We start from the raw sequence: 12,096 nt of genomic DNA on the forward strand, positions 1-12,096 counted from the left end.
TGTTTGGGCTCATTGCTGGTAGACCTGTGACCTTTGATGGAGACTGGGTTTGACATTTTGCCTTGGTATTCTCCTGATATCATGTTGCCATGCACACATTTGTGGAATCTAAGCATTCATAATTCACTGAGCATCTTATTTTGTTCTATGTAGACATAATGGTGTCCTTTACGAAGCATCTCTAATTTGGTCTCATCGGTCCACAGGAGATTGTCCCAGCAGGATTGTGGCATGTTCAGGTGTGTTTGGACAAATTGCAGTCAGTCTTTCTTATGTCTTTCACAGTCGTGGGGCCATCCAGTGTCTCCTACTTTGCAAACCTCTTTCCTTGAGTTGGCGACGGATGGTTAGACCTGTCATACCTTGTTTCTGAAGGTCAGCTTGAATCAGTGTGGCAGCTGATCGAGGTGCTTTCACCACTATTCGAAAACAATCCTTTGCTGCGACCTTCCATCACGTTTTCTCTTGTGGTCACACCCAGGGAGTCTACAGTGGAATGGGCCTTTGACCTCTTGACAGAGGTCAGTATGAGAGGACCTTGTTTTTTAATTTAATATCACTGACCTGTTGTGTATGTTTCCCTTGTCGTCACCCACGGTTACAGTGACGCTCCGGATCTTGGTGAGGTCAAAGTTGGGGTCGTACATGTGGTAGTCGGGGGTTACCCAGCCAATCCACACCCCGGAGGGCTCCTGGCCAGCAAATATCCTGACGGAGTAATAGTACTGAGGAGATACAGGAAGAACAGCAGTCAGAGGTTAGTTATAGTAGTGTGTGTGTGTGTGCGTGCACGCGTGTGCATGCGTGTGTGAGTGCGTGCACGCGTGTGTGTGCTTGTGCACCGTGGTAGTGTTCTGAATGATCTCCACGTCGTCTCTGTCGTCGGGGACAACGTCCTCCTGCAAGCGGGGAACCAGGGGAGGAGTCGGGGGAGGGTTGATTGTAGCCGCCTTCTTAGCCCGGGCGAATAACCTGAACACACACACAATAATTATTACTTACAGTGGATTTTAAAAGTCTACAACCCTCTGTTAAAGTGCCAGGTTCTAATGATGTAAAAGAATGAGACAAAGATAAATCATGTCAGAACTTTTTCCACCTGTAATGTGACCTATAAAGTGAACAATTCAATTGAAAAACAAACTGAAATCTTTGAGGGGGAATATTTTTTGTTGAAAAACTCACAATAACCTGGTTGCATAATTGTGCACACCCTTAAACTAATACTTCATTGAAGCACCTTTTGATTTTATTACAGCATTCAGTTTGTTTTTCAAATGAATTGTTCACAATATAGGACACATTAAAATTGGAAAAGGTTCTGACATAATTTATCTTTGTCTCATTCTTTCACATCACAAAAACCTGGCAGGGGTGTGTAGACTTTTTATATCCACTCTATGTATTATCTTATACTCAGCTGGACACATTACTGGGAGCATTCGCTTCTACAATCAACTTTTTCATCCATTTCAGGAGATCATCCTCATCCATTTCAGAAGATCATCCTCATCCATTCCATGATCATCCTCATGCTCACCCTTTCTTCTTGCCCTTCTCCGAGACGGTGTCCTTCTCTATCTCGGGGGTCTCCTTGGCGACAGATGGTTCCTTCTCTTTCTCCTCCTGTTCCTTCTTACTGGCTGATTTCTTTAGGACCTCAAACTCTGAGTCTGGTTCCACCTCCAGAACTTCGTCTTCGGGGATAGTCAGCAGACGGGTCAGAGGGGTGGTCCCAGCTTGGATCTTGAAGACCTCATCAAACTGCACGGGCATGCTTAGACGTAAGAACAGCATGTCAGTGTTGGCATTCTGGGAGCCGAAAGTCTTGTGGGTCAGCTTCAGGCAAGGGGCGCTGTCCACTGTCCCGTCAACACGGGACACCTGGGGAGGACAGAAAAGAAAGAACGGTAGAAAACCTTCGTGTAAAACCACTGTAAAGGAAATATTAGGGCACTAGTAGATCGCTAGAACCTGTGCGTTACTTTCACTCCAGTTACTGTAGTGGCACCTCTTAAGTCGCTCTGGTCTACTTTAAAAGCAGCATCTTTTAAAATGGAATACTCAAGAATCACTTGTAACTGATTGGTCAAGTGGTTACAAATTTTAAAGGTTCCAATCTGGTTCGATTTCATCCCCCACAAAGGTCCCAAATGGGCCCATCAGTGTAGCTGTGAAAATGCCAGATATTTCTGACAAGATGCATTTTTCATCAGAATTGTGCAAGTGGTGTCCAAGATATCACAGGCTGTCATCCCTGAACATGTGTGCCAAATTAAATCAAGAAGAGGGACCTAAGTACAGTATGTTCCTTGTGACCGTCACAACCTCACATTTCAGCGTGATTTTGTAAATGGCTGAGAATCCAGTATCATCATCACTCTCACAGGCCAGTTGTGTCGGAGATAACGCCCCTGATAAACTAAGACTCAAACAATACGAATAAAGATTTACGGAGACTGATACATGGCCCTCTACACGATTTTATTGTTAGTCCCAACTAACCATGTCCTGTGCTGGTGGTTATTTGGTCAATACCTCAATGTGTTAGTGGTTATTGTCTCAGTACCAGAATGTTCTGGTTGTTATTTGGTGAATACATCAATGTGTTGATGGTTATTGTGTCGGAATCCCAATGTGATGGTGGTTGATGGGTCAAAACCTCAATTAGTTGGTGGTTATTGGGTCAATACCTCAATATGCTGGTGGGCAGTTGGCACGGGGGCGAACTGCGGCAGGCTTTTGCTGAACCACATGGTAATGTCTCTCTTCATGTTAATGGCGAACGGTTCAAAGCCCTCCTGGAGACCGCAGATGGCGAAGTAGCGCAGGCTGCTTACGTTCTGGCCCAGGTTGATCCGGCCCACCTGAGACAGGCCCAGGGTGCACACGGGGAGGAAGCCTATGGAGGGGGGTGGAAGACACACAAGCATCCATACAGTATAGTGATGTGGTTTGGACTGTGGCACAGGAAGAAAGGGAGAGTCCAAGTTCTGGAGCTGGTACTACAATGCTGAAACATTTTACACCAGCCATTCAGCAGGTAGCCCAGTGGTTAGAACGTTTGACCAACATCTGACCATTTACTAAAAAGGTCCACGATTGAACCCCCGAGCCAGCTTTGTGTAAAATCTGCCGTTCCACCCCTGAACAAGGCAGTTAAGCCTAATCACTCCCAGGTCAGTTAACTGAACTGGGGCACCGATCCTCTTAAGCTTCCCAGAACTCTCCAGCCTATAGTTACCCAGAACTCTTACATCCCCATATGAGTAAAACTTGGAATAGAATTACTTGGCGTAAATGTATCGATAGAATGTTTATTGGCAGCAACGGGGCGTCCGTTTTAAAAGTCTGTCTCTTCACAGACCCTTACCTTCTCCGATATCGATATCCTTAAAGGCCATCTCTGAGCCGGAGTCACTGATGAGCATTTCTCCATTCAGTGTAAACATTATGTTCTGTTCCGTCAGGTCGATCATGCAGCCGACCACATCGCCAGACTGCCACTGCCGGCCGAATGGATCGTTACCAACGTGCCAGCGCTGGGCCTGGAGGGAGAAGAAACTAATGTCAGACACATGGAAGACACATCTCTTTCAGAAACATCTCCGGACTAACGTCTTAAAAACAGCTTAATGAGCCAGAGAGACACATTACATCCCTTTCATCTTTTGTAGTAAAGTTTTTAATAGTTTTAGGTTTTAACTGTATGACATGTTTGTGTTTCCTGAGGAATTAATGTATGTTACGTGATGTCGATGTGGGGTGGTGCCAAAGAAACATTTCCATCCTGGATGGACAACGAATATTCTATTCTATTCTAACGTTACTGTGAGTAAAACACGTGTGTTTTATTTATCTTCAGATAATAAACTCTTTCTCTCTATTAACCGTTTATTGCGTGGGCTTTATAACCTCTCTGGAAAGCCAGTTTGAAATATTTGGAATGGCTTACAGTTTTTCCATTGAAGACCCAGGCCAGCTCATCTGCTCCCAGCTCGTTGTCAGCTCTGACGTTGGGGCGGGCCCAGCCCACTCTCATCTCTCCGATGGTCACCGCCTCAAACTCAAAGTACCATTTCCCAGACGTCACCGCGTAGGACTTCTCAGCACGGAAGATACGCACCTTATCCCCCCTCACATCATCCAGGCCATGACCAGCTAGAGGAGAACAGAGAGGGAGAAAGAGAAAGACAGAAGAGAATGAGAGATGAATCAGAAGAATTATTAGATAGATACAGGAATATTATTATACTGTGTTAGCATTTAAGATCTTTTCATTTTATTTACTTCCATCCCACTCTCGTATTGTTAATTCTTTTTGGAAGGGAGCCCAGAAGTAGTAGCATTTCACGGCTTATGATGCGTTTAGAAAATAAAATGTGTTTCAAGAGGAACGGAACAAGGAAAAAGGCAAGACTGGAGTGTGGCCCTCCTGCCCCTGTGGTCCTCCATTTCTGCCAACAGACTCACTGCTCTCCTGGTCGGGAGGTTCAATGTTGTATCCGTAGCCGATGAGAGTGCGCACGGCGTTGTTGACACTGTCTCGGTTGGTCTTCTTGGTTCTTTCATCCAGCAGGTTATACGGAACCAGACGTGGGTTACGCTTGTTCAAGATGTCCTGGACACAGGAAGACCACAATCATCACAGAGATCATTAAAGCAGGAAGACCACAATCATCACCGAGATTATTAAAGCAGGAAGACCCCAATCATCACAGAGATCATTAAAGCAGGAAGACCCCAATCATCACAGAGATCATTAAAGCAGGAAGACCCCAATCATCACGGAGATCAATGAAGCAGGAAGACCCCAATCATCACAGAGATCATTAAAGCAGGAAGACCCCAATCATCACGGAGATCAATAAAGCAGGAAGTCTGCAATCATCACGGAGAGCAGGAAGAGAAAAAAAGCATGCACACAGACCCAACGCAGCCTACTGCAGATGGAACAGTGTTTCCTCTGCAGGGCTAAAGTACTAAGGTAAGATAATTAGATAAGGTTTTTCTTTTTATAAATTTTCTGGGAAAATGTTGTGCTTTATCAGATGGAGAGTCACTAGAAAAGATAGAGGGCAGAGTTTTGCTGACTGATCCATGCACTGGAGTTGAACCTACACTTCAGGGGTATGTGACCCACCTAGGCCACAGCCCGGGGCATCCACCCTTTCATTCTGAACCAAGTGAAGGAGAGAAGCCCACCTGCACAATGCTGTAGGTCCATCCTTGGCGTACGCGGTCCCGCGCCCACACGTTGTGGCCGTTCTCTGCCAGCTTCTCCACCAGCTGATTCTGATTTGGCGTCAGCTTGACATGGTTCAGATCCAAGGGGGCGGGCTTATAGCCACTGCTCATCATGTACCTGAGAGAGGAAGGGCGGCGGACACGGAGGGCAGGAGTGGATACGGGTTCTGTTGCCAATGGAGTTGGAAAAGAAGGAAGGCAGGCGGGTGCATAGACGGACAGCTGGACTGGCAGGGCAAACTTACGTCTTTGGCATTTTGATGGCCTTCAGGTTCTCCTCTGCCTTTTCATCCCCCATACCCACATGGCAGCCCAGCGCCAACAGAGTCCTGTGGTGGCACAGAGATACACACATTACAGACTACTGACCAACTGGGTGTCATTAAACACACATTACAGACTACTGACCAACTGGGTGTCATTAAACACACATTACAGACTACTGACCAACTGGGTGTCATTAAACACACATTACAGACTACTGACCAACTGGGTGTCATTAAACACACATTACAGACTACTGACCAACTGGGTGTCATTAAACACACATTACAGACTACTGACCAACTGGGTGTCATTAAACACACATTACTGACAACTGACCAACTGGGTGTCATTAAACACACATTACAGACTACTGAACAACTGGGTGTCATTAAACACACATTACAGACTACTGACCAACTGGGTGTCATTAAACACACATTACTGACAACTGACCAACTGGGTGTCATTAAACACACATTACTGACAACTGACCAACTGGGTGTCATTAAACACACATTACAGACTACTGACCAACTGGGTGTCATTAAACACACATTACAGACAACTGACCAACTGGGTGTCATTAAACACACATTACTGACAACTGACCAACTGGGTGTCATTAAACACACATTACAGACTACTGACCAACTGGGTGTCATTAAACACACATTACAGACTACTGACCAACTGGGTGTCATTAAACACACATTACTGACAACTGACCAACTGGGTGTCATTAAACACACATTACAGACTACTGACCAACTGGGTGTCATTAAACACACATTACAGACAACTGACCAACTGGGTGTCATTAAACACACATTACTGACAACTGACCAACTGGGTGTCATTAAACACACATTACAGACTACTGACCAACTGGGTGTCATTAAACACACATTACAGACTACTGACCAACTGGGTGTCATTAAACACACATTACAGACAACTGACCAACTGGGTGTCATTAAACACACATTACTGACAACTGACCAACTGGGTGTCATTAAACACACATTACAGACTACTGACCAACTGGGTGTCATTAAACACACATTACAGACTACTGACCAACTGGAGACCTTTAAACACACTAAAAACAACACAAACCTTGAAACACACATGAAATAGATTGAAGACAAACAAGAGTCCTTTAAACACACTTTATAAACAAATTCTGCCCTTTGCATTTTAAGGGCTTGTCTCCCAGACCCAGAAAAAAACCACACTAGTGGGCTTCATCTGGGGCCAGGAGACCAGACCTGCTGTCAAAGGAGTTGTACTGAGAATAGTGTCCAAACAACCACAGTGCAACTGACTTGAGTGTTTCTCCGGACATCTGCAGGTTGTAGTTCCTCTCAGGTTCCGGAAGGCTCTGGAAGTCCACCAGGCAGGGATGAAGCTTCTTATTGTCATCTCTGAACTAGAGGAGAAAGACGGGCAGACGGTGTTGTTACGTCACTACTGACAGTTGTCCCTCCATGCTACTTCAGATTGGTTACTTCATGCTACTTCAAGGTTCATTGCCGACCCTTGACCTTTCCCTATTTTACTTCAGTCCCCCTTGTTGGGTCAACACCAACGGTGAGGTGGTAGTTAACTGTGTTGTTAGACTCACTCCTCCGTAGGTCCAGCCCTGCTCGATGCGAGTGATGGCCCACAGCTCGTGGATGTTCTCTGCCAGTTTCTCCCTGATCCGCTCCAGGTGAGGCGGCAGCACGATCTGGGGGGGCACATTGGGCAGATCACAAAGTTCAAGGGTCAGCAGTGGTATAACGAGGCACGGGAGCGTGATGAAACACACAGTAGTCATGGTGACAGTAATTCTGCGTCACATGTTCTACTGTAATTTGGCGTCACAATCTTGGTAAATCCTAGGTCCTAGTCAGGTGGTTGTGTATATAAAATCACAGGAAAATACCCCCTAATAACAATGCTTTGGTATTTGTATTATTAGTCCCAAAAAGATCTACAACTTTCACAATGCATCATCATACAGTTCGGTGTTTTGTCAATTTTCTAAATGTGGTAGATTTTGAGGGTGTGAGCAAGTTACCTGGGCGGTGTCTACAGGATTGGGAGTGAAGGAGGTGTGTGTGAGGGACTGGGTTGGCCCCAGCAGATTTCGGACTCCGTCAAAGTCGTGTTTGTACTCCTTGATGGGCTCGATCCTCATTCTCTCTCGTGGTAATAACGCCTCGTAACACGGAGCATAGCCTGGCGGTGGCAGGAACTTAAATTCTCCATGACGACCGCCCAGCAGCAAACGAGCTCTGAGGAGACAGAACAGCTGGGTCAATTCCAGGGCCAGGAGATCTGTTTGAGCATGAGACCTGGCCAGGAGAAACTCTGGATCCTAGTCTCTACACACATAGACTCCTTGGCAGTTTTACACTGTTTTGTTTTATTAAATAAAACAAGAAACTGCCAGTTTGGTTTATCAAAACAAGAGATAAATGAAAATGAATGTACAGCACAAGTCATAGCTAGACCCCGTTCCATCTTACTTGACCCCAGCAGAGAAGCTGACGACGGGAAAGAACAGTCCGTCAACATTGAAGTTCTCGAACATTCCCTGGACGGGGTGTCCGTTGATCCGGAACGAGATACTGGGCACGCTCAGATCCAGACAGCACGACACAACGTCGTCAGCGGCCAGAGCATGCTGATTGGGCGAGGCCACCTGGCGGGGGACATGGCCTACAGGGGACAGAAAAAAGGGGCCAATGGAGGGTTAGGGGTGGAGTCAGGGGGACGGGTAAGGGGAGTGGCCATTGGAGGAGTCATAACGGACTTTTGCGACCAGGAAATGCGCTGTTACGTAGAGCAATCAACATTAACCGCTGTCAGTAGTCTGGCCATCGCTGGCCATCGGCAGCACCGAATAAAATGCCCACAGAGGAGGTTGACTGTAACCTAATTCAATACGTGACCACATCAAATAGTGGCCTCATGTCACGTCTGAACACACAATGACAAGCTAAGACAAAACATCCGCACCATAACAACGGGCAGGTGATATATACCTGACCACAGGTTGAGTCCATCAAAGCCGTAGGAGTACAGGTCATCGCCCACCCCGTTGCCCCCCCACCCCTCCCCACCCCCGGGGTATGGCGAGAACCCCTCGGTCAGGGCCCAGCCCACACGCAGGTGATTGGGCGTGGCAGTTAGGAAGGGTTCCACGTAGTCCACCATCATCTCGAAGTACCACTTTTTGTACTGAGTGGATCCTTCGCAGGTACCCAGGAAGATGTTGGGCCTCATGCTGCGGATGGAAGGAATCGAAATTCAGTCACGAAATGAAAGGACGGAATATTTGTCTATGATGAACTGATGGATTGATGTCATTAGATTTATGCTTCTTCCACGTCATGCTTCTTCCACGGTACCCCGCCCACCTGGACTTACAAGACAATGTATTTTCCATATTTTATGTAGCAAACAAATTTGGATACTGCACCTACAGTGCACACACACACACACACACACACACACACACACACACACACACACACACACACACACACACACACACACACACACACACACACACACACACACACACACTTTGATCACCCAGTTTTATAAAAATAGAAACTATCCAGAATCCTTCTGGATTTATCGTGAATTTTCATCAATAAAACAAATCCTCAAATTTGTTCTAAATTAGATATGTAAAATGTATGTAACGTATGAAAATATTCTGTTCTCACACTTGGCGCTTTGTGCTCTGAAGGAGGAGATTTCTATAGAAATGTGGCTGTCAATAAAGGTACTGAAGACACCTGCTTTCCAGATCCTTTTTTTAGACTTCTAAATGATCACAGGCTTCGTTTAAGTATGACTTTGTTACCTGGTTACATAGTTGATAATGTTGGTCTGCAGCAAGAGGTCACGACCTGGAAATAGATTCTCTGTGATGAGGTTCTGATTGGACCTCACAGCTACACCGTTACATACACAAAGAGAACGGAGGACATCCAACACCTAGGAGAAAGAGACAGACAGACAGAGACAAACCGACAGACAGACAGGGACATAGACAGACATATAGGTAAGGACAGGTAAATGTGAAGAAAGGTCAATGAAGTGTAGGTTTTTGCCCTTTCGATATGTGTTTTGTTCTGTAAGGTGCACGCTATATTCCTTTAAAGACCCAACACCGGACCCTAGTGTCCCAGCAAGGATAGCAAGGATAGCAAGGACAACAGACCAGGGAGCAGGAGCAGGGTGGCAGGGGTGACATGCCCCCACCAATTGTTCGAAGCAGATAAATTGGTCCCCCTACAATTATAAGTGCACTTTGCAAACATTTTAAATTATGAACATGAAACATAATGCTCACTCCTATGCCTGTGGCAGCAGGTCTTCTAGTGTGGCCAAGACCAGCAGGTATCCTAGCAAAGACGGCAGCTATCCTGGCCAGAATGGCAGGCATCTTAGCCAGAGTAGCAGGTATCCTAGCAAAAACGGCTGCTATCCTGGCCAGAGTGGCAGGTATCTTAGCCAAATCAGCAGGTATCCTAGTAAAGACGGCAGCTATCCTGGCCAGATTGGCAGGTATCTTAGCCAGAGTGGCAGGTATCCTAACCAGAACAGCAGGTTTCCAAAACAAAGATGGCAGGTATCCTAGCAAAGATGTCAGGTATCCTAGCCAGAGTGGCAGGTACTCAAGCCAGAGCAACAGGTATCCTACCTAGAGTATCAGGTATCCTAGCCAGAGCATAAGGTATCCTAGCTAGAGTGGCAGGTATCCTATCTAGAGCGACAGGTAGCCTAGCATGGCTAACAGGTATACTAGCCAGATTGGCAGGTATCCTAGCTAGAGCAGTGGGTATCCTAGCAAGGACAACAGGTAGCCTAGCAATTAAACACATTCGACAAGGAATATAAAGGTTGCTATATCTGCAGCGTAGCCTCCTGTATTGCAATGCTAGCATGTCTCTGAAGCTTAGCAGGGTGGGTCCTGGTCAATCTCTGGACTGGAGACCAGATGCTGCTGGAAGTGGTGTTGTACAGCCAGTAGGGGGCAGTCTTTGGTCTATAGATCAAATCCTAAGGCCGTTAAAGTTGCTGTTTTTCAGATGAGATGTCAAACAGGTGTCGTGTGTCCTCTCTGATGACTAATGATTTGCAGGGGTATAATCCCCTCTGCACTAATTACATTTCCTTGTGTCATCATGGCCACCTTATCACACGCAGCTTCTAATCCCCTCATGTCGCTGATTATTAAAATATTAACATTATGTTGGCATTAAATGTCCATTATCTCTGATAATATATTTGTGTCAGTTAAAGATTAATGCTGAGATTTTCAGCCACTGGTAGTAAAAGTGGCGCAGTTGAGCCAAAACACGTCCCCAAAACTGTACTGAGCAGATAGGTGCCCTAAGTCTTATAAACGATGGCTTTCAAACTTGTAAATTCACAGCTAACTGATGTGTGACACTGATTCAACTTAGATATATACACCTAAAAATATTACATCCCCAGAAAAATGTGAGGTTAAAAAATATAGTTATTCTTTTACTTTTTTCCCTGTTACTTTACTAATTGATATTCATTTAAAGAATGCATTCATAAATGAATAACATGTGAAACATTTGACTCACTGACCCACCTTGTGGTTCCTGCCATGTTTGTCCAGAAGAGAGATGATGGACTTGATGTGGTTCTCCTGTATGATATTCAGAACCTCAGGACTCTCAATCAGGACACAGTGCAACACCTCCAAGATACCTAGAGGGAGTGAGGGAGGCAGAGAGATGGGAGAGAGTGGGAGGGGAGGAAGAGATTAGTTTTGTCAGACAAAAAATGGGTGATGCTGTTTGGACTAGTGAAACGATGCATTGTTACCTGAAGACGCCTCCAGTCGGTCCAACTTACTGACCAACCAGTCCAGGTTATCACAGAACAGAGCACAGTTGGAACGATTCCCCCTGATCAGAGATGCTTAGAGTAGAAGATGAGAGAGACGTTGAATCATCCACACAAACAGACATCCACAATACTTCTGTTTTTTTTTTAAAAATACTTCTACAATAGTGATTTAGTATTTGCATAGAATTTTTATTTTCTGCACAATGATTAAATATTTTATAATATGTTTTTGGTTCCTTGCTTGAATCCTCTGTGGAACTGGGAACAGCCAAAAAAAACATTTGATTCTATCTGGCACTTTATTTTTCTAAGAGGGAATGACGACATCTTCAGAGTACCTAGCAGTTCATAAAGCAGGTTGACAATCTCCTTCCAAGACTCTGCAGCCTCCTCTCCAGCGAACTCTGAGAAGTGGGCAGCCGTGTTGTAGACGTTCAGGCGATCGATACACTCAAGCACAATGGTGATCATACCCTGAAGGAGTCCAACACACACACACCAACACACACACCGATCAGCCATAACATTATGACAACCTGCCTAATATTGACTCCACTAGACCTCTGAAAGTGTGCTGTGGTATCTGACACCAAGACGTTAGCAGCAGATCCTTTAAGTCTTGTAAGTTGCAAGGTGGGGCCTCCATGGATCAGACCTGTTTGTCCAGCACACCTGTTTCAGCACATGTATAGA

At 45.5% G+C, this 12,096-nt stretch overlaps 1 protein-coding gene across 5 annotated transcripts in view; it reads right to left on the reverse strand.

Annotated features, from left to right (window-relative positions):
* ryr1b (ryanodine receptor 1b (skeletal)) overlaps window positions 1-12,096 on the reverse strand; it is a 102,543-nt gene that overhangs the window by 57,921 nt on the left and 32,526 nt on the right. For all 5 annotated transcript variants that reach the window (XM_029121562.2, XM_029121548.2, XM_029121518.2 and 2 more), the window contains exons 14-31: window positions 11,742-11,877; window positions 11,380-11,475; window positions 11,144-11,262; window positions 9,377-9,510; window positions 8,547-8,788; window positions 8,028-8,220; window positions 7,577-7,793; window positions 7,139-7,243; window positions 6,840-6,943; window positions 5,493-5,576; window positions 5,206-5,365; window positions 4,474-4,621; window positions 3,956-4,161; window positions 3,374-3,548; window positions 2,694-2,902; window positions 1,541-1,884; window positions 843-972; window positions 565-725 (exon numbers count right to left, since the gene is read on the reverse strand). In XM_029121562.2, coding sequence (XP_028977395.2) covers window positions 565-725; window positions 843-972; window positions 1,541-1,884; window positions 2,694-2,902; window positions 3,374-3,548; window positions 3,956-4,161; window positions 4,474-4,621; window positions 5,206-5,365; window positions 5,493-5,576; window positions 6,840-6,943; window positions 7,139-7,243; window positions 7,577-7,793; window positions 8,028-8,220; window positions 8,547-8,788; window positions 9,377-9,510; window positions 11,144-11,262; window positions 11,380-11,475; window positions 11,742-11,877 — 2,963 coding nt within the window. The remainder of the gene's footprint in view (window positions 1-564; window positions 726-842; window positions 973-1,540; window positions 1,885-2,693; window positions 2,903-3,373; window positions 3,549-3,955; window positions 4,162-4,473; window positions 4,622-5,205; window positions 5,366-5,492; window positions 5,577-6,839; window positions 6,944-7,138; window positions 7,244-7,576; window positions 7,794-8,027; window positions 8,221-8,546; window positions 8,789-9,376; window positions 9,511-11,143; window positions 11,263-11,379; window positions 11,476-11,741; window positions 11,878-12,096) is intronic.

This window comes from Esox lucius, chromosome 1, assembly GCF_011004845.1.
Source record: "Esox lucius isolate fEsoLuc1 chromosome 1, fEsoLuc1.pri, whole genome shotgun sequence".
Taxonomy (NCBI): domain Eukaryota; kingdom Metazoa; phylum Chordata; class Actinopteri; order Esociformes; family Esocidae; genus Esox; species Esox lucius.